This window comes from Netta rufina (assembly GCF_964035555.1).
Source record: "Netta rufina genome assembly, chromosome: 4".
Lineage (NCBI taxonomy): Eukaryota > Metazoa > Chordata > Aves > Anseriformes > Anatidae > Netta > Netta rufina.
In genome coordinates this window covers 33,423,924-33,445,024 of record NC_140127.1, presented here as the reverse complement: position 1 = coordinate 33,445,024, position 21,101 = coordinate 33,423,924, and the positions used below count along the sequence as shown (strand labels likewise).

General features: G+C 35.9%; 1 protein-coding gene across 5 annotated transcripts in view; it reads right to left on the bottom strand.

Moving 5' to 3' along the window:
• LRBA (LPS responsive beige-like anchor protein) overlaps positions 1–21,101 on the bottom strand; it is a 392,983-nt gene that overhangs the window by 130,763 nt on the left and 241,119 nt on the right. For all 5 annotated transcript variants that reach the window (XM_084285540.1, XM_084285542.1, XM_084285541.1 and 2 more), the window contains 2 exons: positions 2,962–3,079; positions 1,160–1,262 (listed from right to left, as the gene is read on the bottom strand). In XM_084285540.1, the coding sequence (XP_084141666.1) occupies positions 1,160–1,262; positions 2,962–3,079 (221 nt within the window). The remainder of the gene's footprint in view (positions 1–1,159; positions 1,263–2,961; positions 3,080–21,101) is intronic.

Genomic DNA, 21,101 nt, shown 5'->3' with positions numbered 1-21,101 from the left:
TATAAGAAAACAGTTATAGAAAATATATATTTTTTTTAATTTCTGTAAATGTCATTAAACTAAACCTATTTATCAATATAGATAGATGTGAAATTTTGAACAGATTTGTATATACTTTCATTTATATTTTAAAATTTTCACATATAACTCACTTCTGTAAATAGAAATCCTTAAGATCTTACAGAGCAACAATAATAGCAATCAGCAATTCAAAAGAATTTTTTTCTGGACATGGTTAAAATGTTTTGATGTGGTTTAGCAATCCATATGTACAGAATACTTTACAAAAACACATTTTTTTAGAAAGAAGAATAAATCTATTCCTTAGATGTTGTTTCTTCTAAAACTTTAGAAATTAATCTACTTCAAAATATTTTTATCACTCACTAAAATCCAAGAGTTAAGCAATCCAATAGACATGGGGGAAACCTCAAAAACTACTTCCATCAGCCTCAGTGAACATTAAGGTGTGTTGCTGACTCCCATCCAGAACATATCTTGCAATTGAGCCCATATCTTCTGCTAAAATCATAGCAAACTGAATCATAATCTTCAGTTTTAGGATCCAAACTCACATCCTGCCATAGCATTACTAGTTTCCCACTTACCCTAAGTCAGATTTAGCTCTGTCCTCCAGAGCTGGAAGACAAACATACCATACTAATCCTTCACATGCTGTTTAGCTTATATTGTCCTACACATTACTACAATATCCCCTTGATGAGGAACAATCATTTTCATCTGGGTTTAAATACTACAGAGGATTCAAGGATGTTACAGTCAAGCTAATATAATTGAAAACTACCATAAAAGCTAATCAGTCCTACTATCAGTCATATCAGTCTTAAATTTCAGTGGGTTGGTAACCATAAAGAACTGTATTTTACTTAAGTATGGTAAGTGATTGAGTCTCACTTGCAAAAAGAAGTTACCTTCCCTGTAACAGACAGAAATCACAGTAATAACCTCAAATCCAAAAGTCTTCATTATATAAACACAATCCAAAAAGCATGTAGAATTGACAGGCTTGAGGGTGTGCATGTTTTGTAAACCAGGAGGTATAAATGCTTTAAACCATATAGGTTGGTTTGATGAAAAAAAAAAAAAAGAACTCACAAAAAAAAAATCACAGGTATAATTTATTCAAACTGTAAAATACCTGGTCTGGGGTAATCCAAAAGTAGCACCAATACCGACTCGAGGAAGACAATTAACCACTTTCTTTACTGTTGCTTGGTCAGGGAAGTTGAACATGACACCAACTGTGAACACAAGAAATGAAATACAATGTTATTTTGCAGCATTTATTTTTTGCTTTCTGGCCCAATAAAACTTAAACCTAAGCTTAGGTGCTGAACAGATAAAAAAAAATAGACATGTTTCCTTGAGACTACTATACATACATTTTTATACAATTTCTGGAACTACTTCTATTTTCCGCTGAGAGGAATTTCAGCAGAAGTTGACACTTTCCCAAAGCTTACGAAGCCTACAGTTGTTTTGCTTTCTGAACAGAAGGTAAATCTTTATGTACACACTGACTAACTAGAACTAAATAAAAAATGATATTTTATGTATAAACTGCATCACATTTATCAGTTTATTTTGCATTTTCAATATCAATATATTTAACGTTTATTATATTTAATATATATTATCTTCATGTTTTGTCTGAAACACAAAATGACACTCATGAAATAGGAACCTAAAAACCTAAAAACTGGAATAACACAATCCAGTTGTGATACCACCAGTGGACATTTATGACTTCACAGAGGCTAGTTTATAGGGGCTCCAAAATATGAAACTGTTTGAGTACATGATTAATATTCCAGTGGATGATATGCACTTCCAGATATGCATAATGATGCTCTCTGCAAGATCTATGTCTGATTCCTTACCAGCTATGTTTAAGGTTAGAGTTAATTTTAAACTCAGAGAAAAACTATTTGACTGATATGTTAACTGTATAAAAGATGTTGTCTGGTGAAATGCATACTGACTTAAGGACAACACTGTTTAATATTACTACCAAAAAACTTCTCTATATTGGAAAAGTGTCCTCTTAAGACCTATGTTATTTGATGTCTTTGTATACATATTTCAAAACCTGGTTTTCAAAATTTCATGATCAGTACAAAACCACTAGAAGTGACTGAAGAATCTTAGTTTAAACTGCAAAGACATCATATAACCTGGTTTAGAATAAAATTTAAGAGGAGAAAATAGCAGAATAAAATTCTCTGAAGTCTAAACTCGCTATATTTTGAGTGACTTGTCAGACTACATATATACATGTATGTTTGAAAAAGAAAGTGAAGAAAGTGAAGAGTGAAAAAAATGTTCATAATCACGCAGGGTTAAGTCCACATTTATTTCGTAGACTTGCACTAAGATCTAATTGAAAGCTGCACTTCTCCATTTATATAGAAATTTTAGAGATATCTAAGAGCTGCAGATTATTGCATACCTATATTTGAAATATATTATAATATTGGAATACTATTACTAGAAATACAGCACAAAGCTACACCAGTCACTGGTCCAATCTAGTAGTGCAGTTCTCATTCTGTTCTCAGCATGTATAACTAGTAACTGCTAACCCTCTCAAGAGACAAAAAAAAATCCTTGAAGCATAACAGATCAGAGGTAGGTATGCCTTAAGCAAGAATGTTTAAATGCCAAATAAACATGTGGGTATAAAGGAAAGTGAGGCATTGCTAATGCCCAGTTACTGTGTTTGAACCTAATTCCTCAAGAAACAAACAAACAAACAAACAAACAAAAAAGTGGAAACAAAAAATACGATACAAAAATATACTAATTTAAATATTGAGGCACTTAATCCAAACCCTTCCACTACTTACACAAATCCATAACAAAAAACAGAGCGACTAAACAGCCCAACAGAAAGCATATGTCCCCAAATCAGTACTTGAGATGGCCCTAAACTCACAGTACCTCTATTTGCCATGAATATCTCCAGTGCTGTATTTTGCAGAAGGTAACGTCGAGAAAAGATAGCTCGAATCTCTGAAAAGAGCCATTTTCCATGGAGTCCTTCTGTATATGCCAGAATCTAGAAATGAGAAAGAGAGAGAAAAAAAAATGTTTTCAATATGTTGTGAGTATAGGTAACGTCTTGTGAAAGAGAAACTGTCTGATGCACAAACATGTATTCTACCAATTATATGCAAAACCTGAAGCAAAATTAGTGTTCTCAAATTTAAAATCATGCTATGATAATCATGCTATTGTGGACTTCTTGAAGTCCTAAACTCAATTCACGCCAAGGCCTTCTAAAAATTTGCTCTATTTTTTCTGTATTTTCCATATTAACTGTGTTTTCCATAACCAAGGCAGTTTCAGAAATATTGCAAAAGGTTTAGAACATCAGCAAAATATAAAAGCATATTCTGAAAATGTATTACTAGTGCCATCAGATGCATCCACACTTGCTTTAGCATTGTAATAACAGGACTGTAACAAATAAAAAAGAAAAAATGTCTTCAAAGAAAAAAAATGTTCCTTACGTTTATCGTTACGGCAACATTCATTAATTCTAGAAGTATAAAGGTTGGCTGTATAAGAGGTTAAGTATCATTTTGTCAGCTAAGGTTAAACACAAACCTGCAAATGAACTCAGCATAATCTCTCTATGGAGTAAGCGGTTGTCAAAGTAACTTGTTACAATTCCTGTCATCCCATCTGACAGACACAGATGCTTAGTCTGCCTTCACAATTCAAACTAATCCCATTTTTAGTCCTCAGCCACTTTGTTTCTTTGTTTCTTCACTTTTTCCTTTTCATTTCAAAGCTTAATTATGTAAGTGTTAAGAGACAGCAAGATTGGACACTCCTCTGCCTCAGATTAACAAACCACATGCAAAAGGAAAATATCTGAGATTTGTCCATTTTAGCAAACACAAATACTTCTAACACAAATCCATCACAGAAAAAGAGTTGCAAATATAATCCTCTTTAACATCATCACTCATACAACAATTTCACTTAAGTAATATACTGTGAATAAATAAAAAAGAGAAATAAGAGATGAAAAAAAGAAAAGTAAAATTCAAGCCTTTAATATAACAGAGACTGTTTTTGAACACAATCACCCGCCTGTAGATTTTTAACGGAGGATTTTGCCTCACATGTAGTATATGTTCACAAATAAACTGTTTTTGCAGCACAGAGAACAGAAGCTCTATAAAGAGCACTGCACAACACAATGTAAAATACCATACTACATCTGTGAATTTTATAACAACGAACAAGTGGGGCAAACCAAAAGCAGCTAGCACAGAAGCTCAGAACTTACAAAGGAAATCATCTCCCACACCTTCTTCCTTTATAGTTAATCTCTCATCTTCCCCCCAATGCAAGTGCGACAGACAACTTCTCCTCCTCTCCCAACACCCCTCCACACACACAGAAAGAGAAGGCAAAAATGCATAATTATTCTGAAACCAAACTCCTGAAATGTGATGAAAGGAACAGAGACTGCCTATGGTTACAATCATTTCTGAAACAGAGGAACTATCAGTTGGGCCACGCTGACACTTTCCCTACCACATCCACAAGCCAGCCCCACTAATTGGCAGATTTGTATAATTCTGTGGTGCTACTCAGAACTGCTGTGTTTTGCTTTTGTCACATGCATATAAATATCCTTTAAAGAGCACAACATCAAAAGAGGTGACAAGAGAGACAAAGTTGTGGTCCCTGTGTACAAAAATTTCTTAGTAGTTTTGCTAGTATTCATCCTTCCAATCTTAAAATTGGAGCTTATAATTTCAGTGCTTATTTTTAGAGAGAATCAGGAATGTATTTCTGCATTTCTCTGCATTTCAGTAGTAGCAATTAAAGCATGACTGATTGTTACTACGAATCGGCACATTTCAAATTTAAACACTTATTACATGGATATCATGAGTAAAATCAGCAATGTAAATATTACTTTTACCCTGTGAGACTGGCATTTGTTGAGATGGTGGAAACACTGCTAACAGCCCAACGCCATTTTTTCAAAATGGGACGGAAAAGCATCAACTGCAGAGCGAGTTTATGTTGGGAGACTCATAGAGCCATGCTAAAGTTACTGAAATAACAGGATTTACAGCAGAAACTTGGATCAGGCTACAGAAAGAGTAGCAGTCACCGCTGCAGCAATTCTTCAGGCCGCTCATTAACAGCAGTTATCAGGAGCGAGAAGCAGCTGAGGCCTAGCGGAGCCGGGCCTTCGTTCCGAGTTGGAATAGTAGCTGCCTGCTCCGCAGCTTCACTTCAAAGTCTCTGGAGTTCAATTAAAACTGGATTAGGTGGAAGCAGCCCTTCTTTGGGACACTCTGTTCTCTGAACCTCCTCACACACTGACAGCACCCTAGACAGAGGTCTAGCCCTCCAATGAACCGGTCGCTATGGAAACTGCATCATTACCATTGCTCTGCGCTTAGCGCGCCCAGTAGACTAGATGAAAGATCCAAGCACATTTCTTTCATGTGTATTAGCAAGGATTCCTCACAAAAATCAAATTCAACCTTTTATTCCTTGCCAGACATCTGATTCTATTAACAGAACCTACTAGTTGCAGAAACTGGCTAGCGCTTTAAGTTAAATTCAGAATTTTTATTTTGATAAAGGGACTTCTTTTTAATCAGTGCTACCACTTCTGATATTTTCAGTTTCAGAATTACAACTTGCAAAATGTTTTTTTGCATTTTCCTGTTTTCATCCTTAAGTCACACAACACAGAAATCTGTTTAGGAATTTAAGAGCAACCATTTTATTCATCCTCTTGTATTATAAGTTTGCTTTAAAAATGACTCCCGTTTATTTCTGTGTTATGTTACCATTGGTAATAGTTTTGGACTAACTTGTGAAACACAGACTAATGCGGGTGTACAATCTAATTTAACATGCACAAATAGGACCACCTTCCCCACATGAACCTATAGAACTTCAGAACCCCACACATCAGATTTAAGTTTAATCTATGCACATTTCACTTATTTGAAAATACATTGAACCCTACAGGAGAACAATTTATATGGTTTACCATTTCCATGAAAAATACTTAAAGTAGATATATGAGCTGATCGTACATGATTCTACAAATCTTACTACATGAACTACTCTGTGATCAGCCTTTCACAGAATCACAGAATGGTTTGCGTTGGAAAGGAGCTTAAAGATCACCCAGTTCCAACCCCTGTCATGGGCAGCGACACTTCTCACCAGACCAGGCCTTGAACACCTCCGGGGATGGGGCATCCACAGTTTCTCTAGGCAACTAGTTCCAGTGCCTCACCACCCTCAGAGTGAAGAATTTCTTCCAAACATCTAATAAAAATCTACCCTCTTTTAGTTTAAAACCACTGCTCTTTGTCCTGTCACTACAGTCCCTGACCAACAGTCCCTCTCCTGCTTTCTTGTAGGCCCCCTTTAGGTATTGCAAGGAAAACAGATGAACAAACAGCATGACAACACAATTTAAAATACAAAACTCCTTTCACCTCTGCATGAAGTCCCTTCTTTACTTCAAATAAAAAATGAAGGCCCAAACCTGTAACCATTTCTCATAGTCCTGCTGCAGGCCCTGACTGCCACTACCTGACTGGAAGAAGCCCACCAAGAAGCCAATAGGTGAAGAAGAGCCACCTTCAATTTCCACCTTGAGAAGACTGTGAATCAGAGTTGCAAGAAAATGCAGGTAGCACAGAGCTGTTTGTTAATTATGGTCACGTGTAAACAAGTCATCTCCTCACAATTCATAGCTGTGTATCAACATGAAAATACCCACGTGGAAGCCAGTCAGCTATTTTGGACACAAATGCCCAACCCTACCTTTTCTCCAAAATCCCCTCCAACCTTGATTATCAACAATTTCTCTTACAGAAGATTACATGCAATACTTAAAAAATACCATCTGTACAGCTTCCTCATGAATTAGAAAAATAGTATTTTACTGAGGAGCAGATGAACAGTTTGCTTTACATTTTAAGCAAACCAGTCAGCTATCATATTTTATTTTTAGAGAAAAGTACTATTGATCTCAAAAATGTGAATATCCTATAACTAATTAAGTCTGCAAATGGGTTATAGAACTGAAACTGTAATTGAATAATTATATTACTTTACTGTGCCAGCCAATTTAACTGTCATGAGTAAAATAAAAACTAAATAGCTTATTTAAAAAGCTGATGAATATTTGTATATTTCACAACAGTTTTTCTTGAGATCTAAAAAAGTTACAGAGTACATTAATCAAGACACAGCAAAAACAAAATGCATTTAATTTGCATTTAAATTTGATTGCAGCTGAGAAAGGATCTATAAAAATAAATTCTTCTAGTAGCATTCTTAGTCTTTTGGGGTCATCTTTGTTCAGGTAGGCAAAATTACAGCATGTAGAGGATATGAAATCTGACTCAGAGTTCATCAAGAACCTGGATTGCCACCACAATCTCAGCCTTGTAAATGTGTTCCACTTCTTCAGATTCTACTGTTCGGATACTATTTAGTTGCTAGCTGTAGAATTCATAGTGAAAGGGACTTATGCTGATCTTTCTTTAAAATACATCCAAGATTAATAGTAATGTTAAATATCCTAATGCTCTTAAATAAATCACAAAACTTATAGTTTATTTTAGATTTCTCAAGAGAATAATGAATAAGATGTTCTATTTTAAAAAGTAGATATTTATACATGCAGCCACTTAAATCTATGCTCAAATAATAGTAGTCTCCTTTTCTTCTCCTGTGCTCCTCCTGTGAGCACAGTCTGCTATACAATCCTGTTCAGCATTTTCATGGGTGACAAACTCAATTAAACATATTCATTACTTTAATGTTCCACTAGATGGTTTTACCCAGCATAAAAAATTTAAATAAATAAATAAATACTCTGTGACCTTTGTATCGATCAAGCAAAATGGCTTATGCCTGGGTGTGGGTGGTGAAGGGACTGGGGAGGGGGGTGGTAAAGGACTCTTATGTTTTCTCTTCCAATTACTGGAGGAGATGATAAAACCACAGCAAATGATGTATCAGCTCATTTTATCTTATCGCTTTGGGGCTAGGTGACAATGAAGTTCATATTTCACTGGTTCCCATTGAAGATTGTGAAAATTACTTGCCCTTATGACCTGAAATTTCACTAGAAGACAGAAATTTCTCTTCTGCAAAGTAATGCAATTTTTCAGATGTCAACCTTTAGCCCAGCTTTAAAAATTAATTTCATTTATATTAACCAATGATATTGATATTTTCACAGAATGTTCTTTGATACATGAACCACAGACTAGCAAATTGATGTGCTTTAGAAGGCTAAAATTATTTTATCTGGAGCTGCTGGGGACAGACAGATTTACCACAAACTGAAATTCCTATTTCACAGTATACTGTTTATACTAGCCTGATATACTTTAAGGCCTCTAGACCTGTAAATAGCATAGTCTTTAGTTACAACTTAGAAATTATTTCCAATTATAGAATAGATCTAGAAATAAAACTATGTAAGTAATACACAAATAAAAACACCATTTGTGTGGACTTGAATAACGTCTGTCACAGGCCACAGATCAGTACATGTGTGATGAAATGAAAAATACTTACCAGATTATTAAAATAGACGATGCACAACTATATTTTCTCTCTTTATCCTGACACTAAAGCTATATTTCAAGTGAAAAAAATTATGCAATGCAGATTTTCTGAAACAAGTCTTCCACTAACTGCAGATAACCTTCTCCCTGTATCAAGATCTACTTTTGAAAATTCATGACAGGTATTCATAACAGGTTTTGTTGTTTTGAATTGACTATGAGGTTCTCAACACCCCATATGTTCTAATAAATCAGTAAGCACTGTTAGCAAAGTTAGTACCAACTATCTTACTCCTTTCCACTGCATCCAATACTTCACAATTTCTTTGTCCGTTTTGATTATCCCTGCTGGATCCTAGGCAGCAGGACCAGCAATGGTTCATTATCAGTGGCAGAAAACATTTAACCAAGTAATTATCAAGCAATGGCAGTGTCCTGTCTTTAACCATGGTTAGCACAGTGGATAAATAGAATATTTTCTCATTTTTTCCTTCATTACATCATAAATTTAAAAATTCAGAGAGCACTTTTAGCCTACTCTAATTAATAAGAACAATTCTGGCTAGTCCTGATGTCCACACAGACTGACAGATTCCATAACTGCTTTGTGAAATGCATTAAATTATATGACATCATTTTATGTATCAATGAATGTCATCATTTAAACTCTGTAAATACTGTATATACTGCATAAATACTAAAAAAAAAAAAAAGAAAAAAAAAAAAGCTACTGTTGTTGATATCAATTTGTATATATTAGACAAAAAAAATGAAGTTACCTGCAAATGCTCAAGATAGCTTAAGCATCACTGATAGAAATTCAGTGAAATGATTTGTCAGTGCGTAGAAGCTGTCAAACAAGCTGATCACATTAAGAATTTGGATCAATAATGCTAAAATGAAGTATTATTAATATCAAGCCTTTATAATAATGAATGGTGCAGTCGTGCATTCCAGGCTAGATATCCCACAAGACAGAATTTTGGAAAATTAGATGGAGAAATTCCATTTGCCATCGGTTTACCTATGCAACCAAGGAGCTGGTGTCTAGATGTGCCTCAAAATTCCTCACAACTCACTTATTTTGGTGCTAACTACACAACTTTCTGTCAGCACAAACCTTGCTACCTTGTTACTTAACTCCCTTTCCAGTTAATCCTATAAAAAACTAAACAACAAAGTACATGGACTTTAAGATGCTCCAAACTATGTGTTAGTGAAAACTGATAGTTTAATTTGACTTCAGGTCTCCTTGTGAGCTAATCAAAAAGGAAATACATATTCAGGTTGTGATAATCTGAAAGTGATCATTTTGGAAGTGTTTACTGGAAATGAGGTTATAAAACAAAAACTCTTAAACTTTAACCTCAGAGGTTTTTGGTATACTCCCTAGGATTTTGTATTACTATTAAGCAAAAAATAGATATACATTTCTGAGGTGATAGGTATGACTGGAAACCAAATTTTGCCAAGGTACCTAAATATGATCATTCAGAAGGCTTCATAATGGAAAAAATTGGAAAATGGAAATATATATTTCCAAAAATGGAAATAAGATAAGTTTATGAGGAAGATACCAAGCTGTGTGTGTCTCTCTGAAATAACTGAGTTAATAAAAAAATACTTTGGAAGAATACCAGCAAGGACTATTTTTAACAATTCTGTTTCTGAACTCTCCAGTATAGCATACCTTTAAAGGGTCTCAAGGTCTTTTTTTTTTTTTTTTTCTCACAAGACTTTACACAATGAAGGGTATCAATTCTTTTTGTTCCTTGTGTAAGACAAATGAAGCAAAATTACAGAGAGCAAGGGGTGAGGATGTGGCCTAACCATTAATGATTAATGTTAGGTTTTTAGTCAGCCTGGTTTTCAGATGATCAGAACTGACTGCCTTCTTATTCTCACCTATAATGTCAGACCTGATTCTCTTTGAACAGGTCCTCTTTTTCATATTTCTGAGAACTATGATTTTCTGCATGCATATCAGAAGTATCTTCTTTTTGATATTTAACAAAGTTATCACAAGTAAAATTACAGCAGTTAGCAGAAGACTGTCCCTATCAAATTTTGAACAGATTTAATCTGGAGAAGAGGAGGCTGAGGGGGGACCTTATTGCTTTCTACAACTACCTGAAAGGAAGGTGTGGGGAGCTGGGGTTTGGCCTCTTCTCACAGGTAACTAGTAATAGGACTAGAGGGAATGGCCTCAAGTTGTGCTAGGCGGGGTATAGGTTGGAAATTAGGAGACATTTCCTCTCAGAAAGAGCTGTCAGGCATTTGAACGGGTTGCCAAGGGAGGTGGTGGCGTCACCGTCCCTGGGGGTGCTTAGGGGAAGGTTGGATGTGGTACTTAGGGACACGGTTTGGTGGGTGACATTGGTGGTAGGGGGATGGTTGGTTCAAATGATCTTGGCGGTCTTTTCCAACCTTAATGATTCTATGATTCTAAGATTGTGCTGTTGTGCTTTGTGCACCTTACTTCTACTTAGTGGCTCCAATCCATTACATGCAGTAGTAGTAGTACATGTAGTAGTTGTACAACTATTACAATAAATAGCCTTTCAAAACTATTTTAGGGATTTTGAGAAAGCCCTAAAAGCTTTCTCCTGTTTAAAAATTGAAGTATCTCAGAAAGTCATAAAAGAAATCAACCAGAATTATTATCTTTTTATAACAAAAAAAAAAGATTTATATCTTTTTATTTACCTTGATGATGTTTCTCTTTGTTTGTTTGCTTTTTCAAGTTTGAAGTTCTTGTTGGTCCCCCCTCTTCTTTTAAAAAACTCCTAATGCAGAAAAGCCTTGTAGATAATCTTTATCAGATTATATTGGTTGATCTCTAAGGAGTACAGAGTCTGAAAACTAGGACAATTGCCAGACTAATGACTCACAGCGGTTCATATCCACAGCAGTATAAGTAGATATGATGAAAGGTAAAATACAGGAGCATGTTTCTCAAAAACAGACCATGGAAAACAACATAAAAGCTTGTTGGTTTTGCTGTCTCTTAAACAGATTTAGCCACTGAGGAGTCTTTAAAAAAAATAAGGTTCATGTTTGTTGTAATTGTCTCTTCAAATTTCAGTTTTGAACAGCAAATCAGAGTAGTCATGTAAGATTTCCCACTGCTGTGCCCTGCACCTGTCTATTTCACCACTTTTAGGACTTGACTTCTCCCATGGGCTGCTCGTGCATGTATCCAGGTGAGCTCTATCTGGCCAGAACACGTGCAAGCAGAAGCAGCAACTGCAACTAAGGAGGGAACAAATGCACCTGCAATACTGGCAGATGTCCAGTGTCTGCCATTTTGATCTGATCTTGCAGACGATGGGTGAGGAGAAAAACACAAAGGGGCAATGAACAAATAAGTTTCAATGCCAAAAAGAAGGATTTTATTTTTTTTTTGTTGATGACCTGTAAGCTGACCTTCATATCCCCTTCATCAGAACAAAACAAAAACAAAAAAACAGCCCCACACATCTGGCAGGAAGCTTGAGTACCAGTCATCATAAAAGACTGCATCTGATCAGCTCATTAATGGGAACCAAGCCCATTCGTAGAAGAACAGATGTGCCTCTTGAAGGCAAAGAGAAAAGTCAGACTCCAGAGCTGCCAATCCAGCAGTTTACATTAAAAGATTCTGTGCTATGTTTTACGAGAGATATGGCACAGAAGGTGCAGCTTGCAAAGGGATGGGAATGTAAAAATGGCTTAATGCCACCTTTGTGCTGCACAGACTCTAGACTGCTGCAGGAACCAAATCCCCTCTGAGTATACTGGAGCAGCTGCAGGGGCTGCTGTGTAATTACATACATTTGCCTTACTTTGGATGTCTGGTAGCTGCCCCACATCCCAGCATTGCACAGTACTTTATGGTATTGAAAATCTCCCTCCTGCTCTCAGGAATTGGGACAGAAGATACATCAGCGCTTCTAATAAACCCTCCACTGCTCAAGCACTGCTCCTCTCCCTGCTAATTCCTTTACTATACACCAAAGCAGAACAGAGACATGACAACAACATAGGGAAATCACTCTTAGTTATCAGAGGACATGTCCCCCACGTGCACTTTTTTTAATCAAGACCCACATGAGTATGCCTCATATTCTGTACCTGTATTCCTACATTTATCTTATATTCCAGTAAAAGTAAATTAATTCCTCGAGTAAAGAACTGGGTATAATCAGTCAGTGACAAAGGTTTTGCTATGGCCTATGACTGCAATAGAGAATCTCTTCTTTAAGATCACCCGTAGAAATAATTTGACCAATTAAAATGAATAATGTTTGTAAAGAACAAAGAGCAATGAGAACAGAAGGTTTTAAACAATAACTGCTGGTTTTCATCTCAGGAGATGGCAAAATAAAGTAGTTTAAATTCAGCTTTAAAGCATTCCTATGAGTACAGACCTTCTTCCAAGGTTAATTAAGCCACAGACATACCTAATAGAACATAGATGTGGTCTATGACCACATCTAGGATTCTAGGTTAACAAAACAAGAACATAACCCTAATTTCAGTTTTAAAATGCAATAGAAAATTAAACTGCATTTCTAGTCCAAATGATTGATAAGAAAGGCTTGGAAATGTGATACAAGTGTAACGTACACAGACAGCGGTCTGGGGATAGTTGAACAATTGATCCAACAACATGATTTGCCTTGCCATTCCCCCTAGGGTATTAAATCTAAAACTTGCTACCACTGAGGGCCTAATAAAAAATGACCTATCAAAAAATTCTGAAGATGACAGGAGAAGAAGGGGCTGTAAGTCTGTGTGAAAATATCAGCTCTTGTGAAGAACTGTAATCTCGGCTGCGGTATGCATTTATCTTACAAATCCACTATACTGTTATGTACAACTGGACGTTTTCCTAAAAGGCAGAAAAAGGCAGATCTAACGTGGGAGTATTTACAAAGCACCGGGTTCCAGCCAATATGTGACAGTCTGTTTCATAAATGCTTAAGTCAAAAGGGAAAAAAGTCCTGTAAACTGCTTTTTAGACACAATTAACCTCTTAGTAATATCCTATCCACTGCGTGCAAACTGCTGCCAAGAAATAACAGTTCCTTGAGAAAATACAATAATTTATCTTGTCTATGAATATTTCATTTGCAAACGTAACTTAAGGCAACTCTTATCAAGCAAATTAACTGTACTTGAAGGAATGATGTGGGAACCCTTCTTAAGCCTTTAAGAGGGGAAAAATCTAACTGGGCAGCAGTTCTGTTCCCAGTCAGCTACACATTTTGAAAGAGGTACATGTTTTTTATAAAAAAGCAGGAGACTGAAGACATGAGAAAACATAATTTTTCAAAGGCATTTTCAGTTCTTAAGTGATTTAGTTTGTAACTCAATGTTCTTTTGTTAAAAAGAGTAGTTTAAGACAGAAGACCCATCTGTAAGTTCCTGAAGGTTTGCTCCATAACTAACTACATCTGGAGTACTTACAAGTGATTTAAACAATTTGGGATCTGGAATCAGTGAAATTTGAAAATACTTGAAATCATTTCCTAAGATGAGGACACTTGCTTCCATAACATGCTAGCAATACAGATATCCAAGTAGGTTAGTTATTTTAAAATACATGTCAGAAGCAAGGCTACTGCATTTGAGCTCTGAAATATAAAAAGTATCACACCATACAAGTAGGAATGCATTTACAGCCAGAAATGTCTGCGTATTTATCTCCACAAGATACACGGCTTTCTACTCAAGAAGTTGGAAGCTGAAAGTTTGTGGAGTTTGATGGCTGACCATTTATTACAGGACAAGGAATATTCATTTCTTTTCCATGAGTATGTGAAAATTATCTTCTGAAAAGACTAGGCCACAAAACTTGAAGCAATAACACAAAGAATAAAAGTAACTCATCCAGACACATCTGTACCACTAGTGAAGAATCGATAAACTGACCAATAAATCATTGTTCCTAGTTGACAAAAGTTGTATTTGTATGTCCTCGTTTAATAATTATAGCTTTAAAAAATGTGGCATTTAATTAAAAAAATAAGTCTATCAACTTTAATTTGTTACATCAATTGTTGAAACTTCAAATATACAGTAGCATAAAGAACCTGCAAAAATAACTAAAAATGGCGAGTATCTGCCTCTTAGCATTCCAGCTAAACAAAATGTCGGTGTTGATAAAATCCACTTTTTAAAACATGTATCCTTACAAATCTTAAGTACTGTCATCTCATCTCCCTGTTGGAGTTTGATTGATTACGCCTTTTCCTTATGTTCATTAATCTCATCACCTTATCTTTTACACCACTTCATTTTAGCAGAAAGGCAATAATAAAACCCTCATCCATTATCCTTTTACTCATCTAGTCAAGTGGAAATGGTTAATAACATGCTACAAATTGAACTTCAATCACCTCATTTTCTCCTTTGTCGAATGTACATTAAAGTATATTCCAAAAGTGCAATTTGTTTTACAGGGGAATTTGTGTTATATTGCTACAGACAACTAAAATTAAGTGTTTCTCAGTTTGGTTATTAAATATATCCAACTGTCCTTTTATCTCTGATACTAAAACATTAACTCATTTTATTAGGGTGTAATAATACAAGAGCCTTATCTTCCAGAACACAGGGACATCTAGTCTGCCTAATAGTAAGTGTTATACAATGGGTCATTTATCTTTCTTTTTTTTAAAAAATATGCTTGTGATAGTTTATGAATTGGTACATTATTGCAGATGAAATGGCTCTCCATTTAAGAAAAGTTAATTTGTTTACATGTAGGCTTATCTTCAAATGCAAGCCCCATTAGAGAAGCGGTCTGTAACTGTCAGAGAAAGTGAAGGGGGGAAATAGGTGGATGTAGAAAAATTTAGAGCACAGTAATTTTACTCTGATCAATTGCCTGTTTGAATATTAACTGTGTATTACACATATTTTTTTGCAAAATTTCTATGATCCTAAAATGATTCCACAGAAACACTGATTGAAATAAGGGTCCCAGAAATTGTTTTTGTGAGCTCTCCTCATCATTCTCAATGTGGACATATATTAGTAAACTAAATGACAATTCTCAAAAAAATAAAAAAATCTACTAAAAAAATCTGAAAATAGACATGCTTGGAGTTCTTCCTTCAAAAAAAAAAAAAAGAAAGAAAATTAGAAGGGTGGGTGAAATTCTAGCTCAACTTAATTCAGTGACAGTAATCCCTTTTACAGAAGGGAAGCAAGATGTCCTTATCCCTCTTTGTATCACCCTAGAAAAATTTTCACCTGCACTTCTGTAATTATGTCAGGGAACTGATTTGACTGGATCCTCACTGAAACTGTGGGTCAGTACAAACAGATATAACCACACATACTGTGCAACTATTATAATAAAAAGATATTTTCCCGTTCATTGTCTTATCTTAATTCTACAGAACACTGTAGAATCTTCTAAGAAGCCTGAGAACACCAAAGTTCTACCTTTACTCAAAGAAGACAGAATTACGGAGACAGTCATTTTTCATTAGCATCAAAACTTGCGATTGTTAGCATCACAGTATATGTATACACATGTATATATACATTAAAGCAAAGCTAAGTGTATATACACAGCTTTAAGTAAGTTTAAAAAAAAAAAAAAAAGATGTAAAATTGTTTTTACATTCCCCTTTATGGTCTACCTTTTTCCAATTCTCTGTCCATGAGAAGTCACTTCCTACTGCTACCCCAACCCTACTGTTCTAACAGCACTATATTTGAGGTCAGCTGGAGTGGAGAAGTGATTCAGATAGAAAATAACCTGAGGCAGGGAGTAGAAAAAATGCAAAGGTTATTTTAGGTTACTCACTTCCCCTGTTCTGTTCACTGCACAACTGCTCAAATGCTTTCCCACAAACAATGGGGAGAGGGAGGATGATGTGATGGCACCTGAGGCTATCTTACCTTAAGCCACAACTGTCACTGAGAGGAATGCTTCTAAAACTTCGGTTTAGTAAAATCTTTACTGCAGTCAGACCAGCCTGTGTGTATGACTAGTTTGGTTTTCAGTCCTGCAACTCTCTGGGTTCTTCCATTTCTCTGGGTGTTTCAAGCAGCCAAGCTCTGACACAGAACTACAGAATTGTCTAGGTTGGAAGAGACCTCAAGATCATCGAGTCCAACCTCTGACCTAACACTAACACTAAACCATATCCCTAAGCTCTACATCTAAACGTCTTTTAAAGACCTCCAGGGATGGTGACTCCACCACTTCCCTTGGCAGCCCATTCCAATCCCTCACAACCCTCTCAGTAAAGAAGTTCTTCCTAACATCCAACCTAAAACACCCCTGGTGCAACTGGTGTCACCAGGCACGTGGGAGAATAGACCAACCCCCACCTCGCTACAGCCTCCTTTAATGTACTTACAGAGAGTGATAAGGTTGCCACTGAGCCTCCTCTTCTCCAGGCTGAATAAACCCAGCTCCCTCAGCTGCTCCTCGTAAGACTTGTAAATACGTATCTTATCTAGAAACTGTCCTGAAGTCCTCCCTTAATACCACACCTCTAAAAGCTTCAACAGCTTGCTGACATACAACCGCTGGTTTCATGTTGAAAATTTATTTTGTCTTTGAAAATGTCTTGTTTCTTGTTTTCTTGTACTTCGACCAGTATTTAAATATCTGCTACCTCTGGTCCTACATTTAGAGAGGAAGATCTCTGGTCTGTGTTTGTAAACCGTGGCTGTCCAGTGCTGTCCCTGTCTATGACTACGGCTTGTATTACACCCTAGTAAAATAAAAAGCATTCTGCTTCTTCAAAGCAACAGACTTTGCCGTCTTTGTTTAAACTACTTTGTCTATGTATGTGACACTTTCAGCCCAGAAGTAAGCAAATTCAATTCTTACTGTAATAACTTGACCACTTAAGAATTCAGATTTCTTTGTTTTCATGAAGTTTGAAGTAGTTGACTACATTTTGACTTATTCCAAACTACAAGTAATACTGACTCAAAAATCCAAACTATTTATTACACTTGCCATCTACTTGCTGCAGAATCGCCGGATTAAATTATAATATCGATTATTTGTTAAAACACAGATGTTTTAACTTCCTTTTATGTTTTCACACGTGGAGACCACAATTGTAGTTGTTATCAAAAACCTGTATTTCAGCATGACTTGCACAGACTCAGCTATTCCAAGTAGCATGGTAAAATACTAGAAGCATAACAACATCACACATTTTATAAATGCAAATTTCTAGACTATGTGCATGCATAGAAATTGATCTAATTCATCTGATTTTTTTTCATGTCATACTTCTGAAAGCTACCTTTGAGGAAACTGCTTTCTTTAAGTGTCTTCTGTTAGTAATGTCTCCCTCTTCTGCATGTATAACTGAAGAGGTTGTCTACTTGCTTCCCTTTCACTATTTAACGTACATTAAAACAGATGTTCAAAAAAGCCTTTTAGGTTCTTTATGAGAAAGTCTAGCATCCAAGTGAAATAAATAGGGAATTAGAGCAAGCTATAAACCTAAGACACTTCTAAATTGCTGTCAGTAGCTTACCAAGAGGTGCAAGTTTACACAATGTAAGTTGAATCTTTCAGCTGATGCCACACTTCTGCAAAAAGTAAATCACTGATGCTACAGCACTTGAGCACAGCAATTTATTGCAGAAATAAATGAACAACTGAATACTAAGCAAGTCAATGGGAGTCTCAATTCCAGTCTCTAACCACCATTCCTGTACCACATAACATGTCATCATCCATAAGTAAATGAGTTAATCAATTTAATGAGGATTCAGACAAATCGGCTGCCTAATGAGCACTCAAACTGATGTGGCAAGGGTTATGCTCCAGTGCTGACAAAATCAGTTTGATGAAACTGTGACAAAAGCAGCAAAGCACAATTCCTTCAGCACATTTTCCTGCATCTTATTAGCATGAAATTATAATCACTATTTGCAAAACTGTATAGGGAAACCTTTTATTGTGTCAGTCATGTAAACATATGCTTTATCTACTCTTCTATCCAGCAAACCTGTGCATGTTGTTACAATTCAGTTTAGTAATTATTCAGTTCTTTTAGAAAATGGTAGAGTTGTTTAAAGTAATTTAGTTTGAGTATGCCAAGAGAATTTCCAGAGTCATTATGTTGTATGTTTTTGCATTTTATGAATGTGCCATTTGGAAACAAATATGAAATAAAACAACCAAGCTTTGCAAATGGTTCAGGAAATTAATACTAGAATCTCTTTAAAATGTAACAGGGAAGATCCAGCTCTTGTTTTTAGATGAATAGTGATGGTCTTATGCTGATTTCTCAAATCCATAATGCTCAGATGCAAAAATCACAGACAAAGGGAATAAATAAAGCTAACTACTGTCATAACTAGTTTATCAAATTCCTTTACATGTGGCTTCTCAAAGAATTTTCTAGCAATACTAAGTAGTTATGTCAAGGCTCAAAATGCAGGGCCAAGAAGTGTCCAGAAGGCTTGGATTAAATGTTGAAAATAATTAAAAATGGAAATCTGACAATTAACAAAAAGCCATAATTAAAAAATAATGATTATTATTATTATAATCAAACTTATTTCTTACTTTCCAAGTATTACCAGTCTAGAAAACTTTCTGCAGGAAAGGAATAGTGTCTCTGCATAGAGTTGTTTAAATGCAAGTGATACAAAGGCATATTAGAGAAGTTTTCATGTTTTATCCACAATTTAAAACAGTGTCAGTGTATCAACCATACAGATCACATAAGACTGTACTAATTTACAAGAACAAGTTTCTGGATGTGTTCACATAGCTGGCAACAATCTGATGTTTTATAGACTAATGTCTTCCCTTTCTCCAGGAGAAAGTGTCATACCTCTTTGCTTTCTTGTGAGCACTGTGAGGAGGGAAAGAAATTGCTAGCAATCACAACTTTTGCCCACAAACATGGGATGGAGCAGCTTCAGACTTTGAGAGCAAACTTACAAGAGACAACTGACTTATCTGTAAGGACATACAGCTTTAGATATCAGTAAAATTGCATTCTTTGTAGTAAGCTTTGTCATTCTGTTGACTTTGGGATCAGTGTTTGAGCACTAGAACTCAGAGGCAGGATTTCTGAAAAGCAATCCAAAGGTAACGTAAATGATACTGCATCCAACTGGTATAGAAGGATGTCAAACTGGTAAGAGTAATTAGAAACATTCCTAAAACAAAAAATATGTATTTATATTTTTAACAAAAACTACGTAACTATTACACCAAAACAACAGTAGAATCAGTGGCAGATGACAATATTAATGGGAATATCCTCATGCTATTTTATCACCAGGAACTTTATCTTCAAAGCACAGCATTCAAGATAACACACAGTGATTTAAGTTTGAAAGAGCTGAACTTATCTTTTTCTGCACTTCCACGACTTTTATTACAACACACCATATATACATTTCAAACCTATTTAAGGGATCTTGATCAAAACCCTAATTTACCTGTAAACATTTCACTAAGGTCACAGTCTGTGGTTATGATCCCATGACAGCTGGATACCACTAAGATGGTCTGCTCTGCTCCAAACTGTATGGTCCCACTGCCTCCTTTCTCCTGCCACTAGTGTTCCTACGGCCCTGCAGTAGGAGCCTGGGGAGTATGTAAAAATCCAGGGACAAAAAGGTGGCTTCCTGCCAGATCAGTTCCCTAATTTAACTCATCAGGTAAATGATGCTGATGGCAAGGAGAGGTGGAGAAGGACTAAGCAGCCCCAGACCAGGTCCAGTAATTCATATCCTGTGACTGATTTCATATTTATTTAATAAATAAATAAATAAATACCAGACATTTGCCTTAATCTAATAGAAGAACTTTTAAAATTGTCTTATTGTGGTAGCTTGTCCAGTAATTTTTTTACATAAATGCCATCGTTCTACACAATTATAAATGCTATGAACACATTTAAAAAATAAAAACAAAAATAAAAATATGTAATTTAATTGTTAGAGACTCATACTGAGCCCTGTTAACCTTTACAAACATGCCAATGTACCCCTGGCACTTAGAACTGCTGGCCATGAACATTCAATATCACCACATCTAGGAAAATACAGAAACTTACACTGACATGGTGACTTCAGATTTACTCCTTTTCCCAATAAATGATTCCCTGTGAAAGATCTGTAAAGGCTGCTGCTTTATATACAATTAACAGTCGAACTGTAACACAAATTACATGTCATCCTTATCAGAGTTTACACATTGAACTCCTGTATCTGTTGCCAGCAGGCAGCCCTCTCTATCTAGGGAATATCACCATGAATTTGTCCAGTGTCTCGGCACAGAATCTCACACCAAAAGATGGTTTACTACCCACGCTGCGTCAAAAGCATCGGGAGCTCCATCCCTCCGTTAATTCTGTACAATTGCTGAGCAGGTTTTATGCCCCCTGTGCTACAGAAGGTCAGTCTGCCCTTTCTAGGGGCTTATCTTAGAGCAAACTTCCACGGAGTATGCACGTGCAGTACCATCCCCATAAGGACAGGAGCTGAGAGACCTGTGTC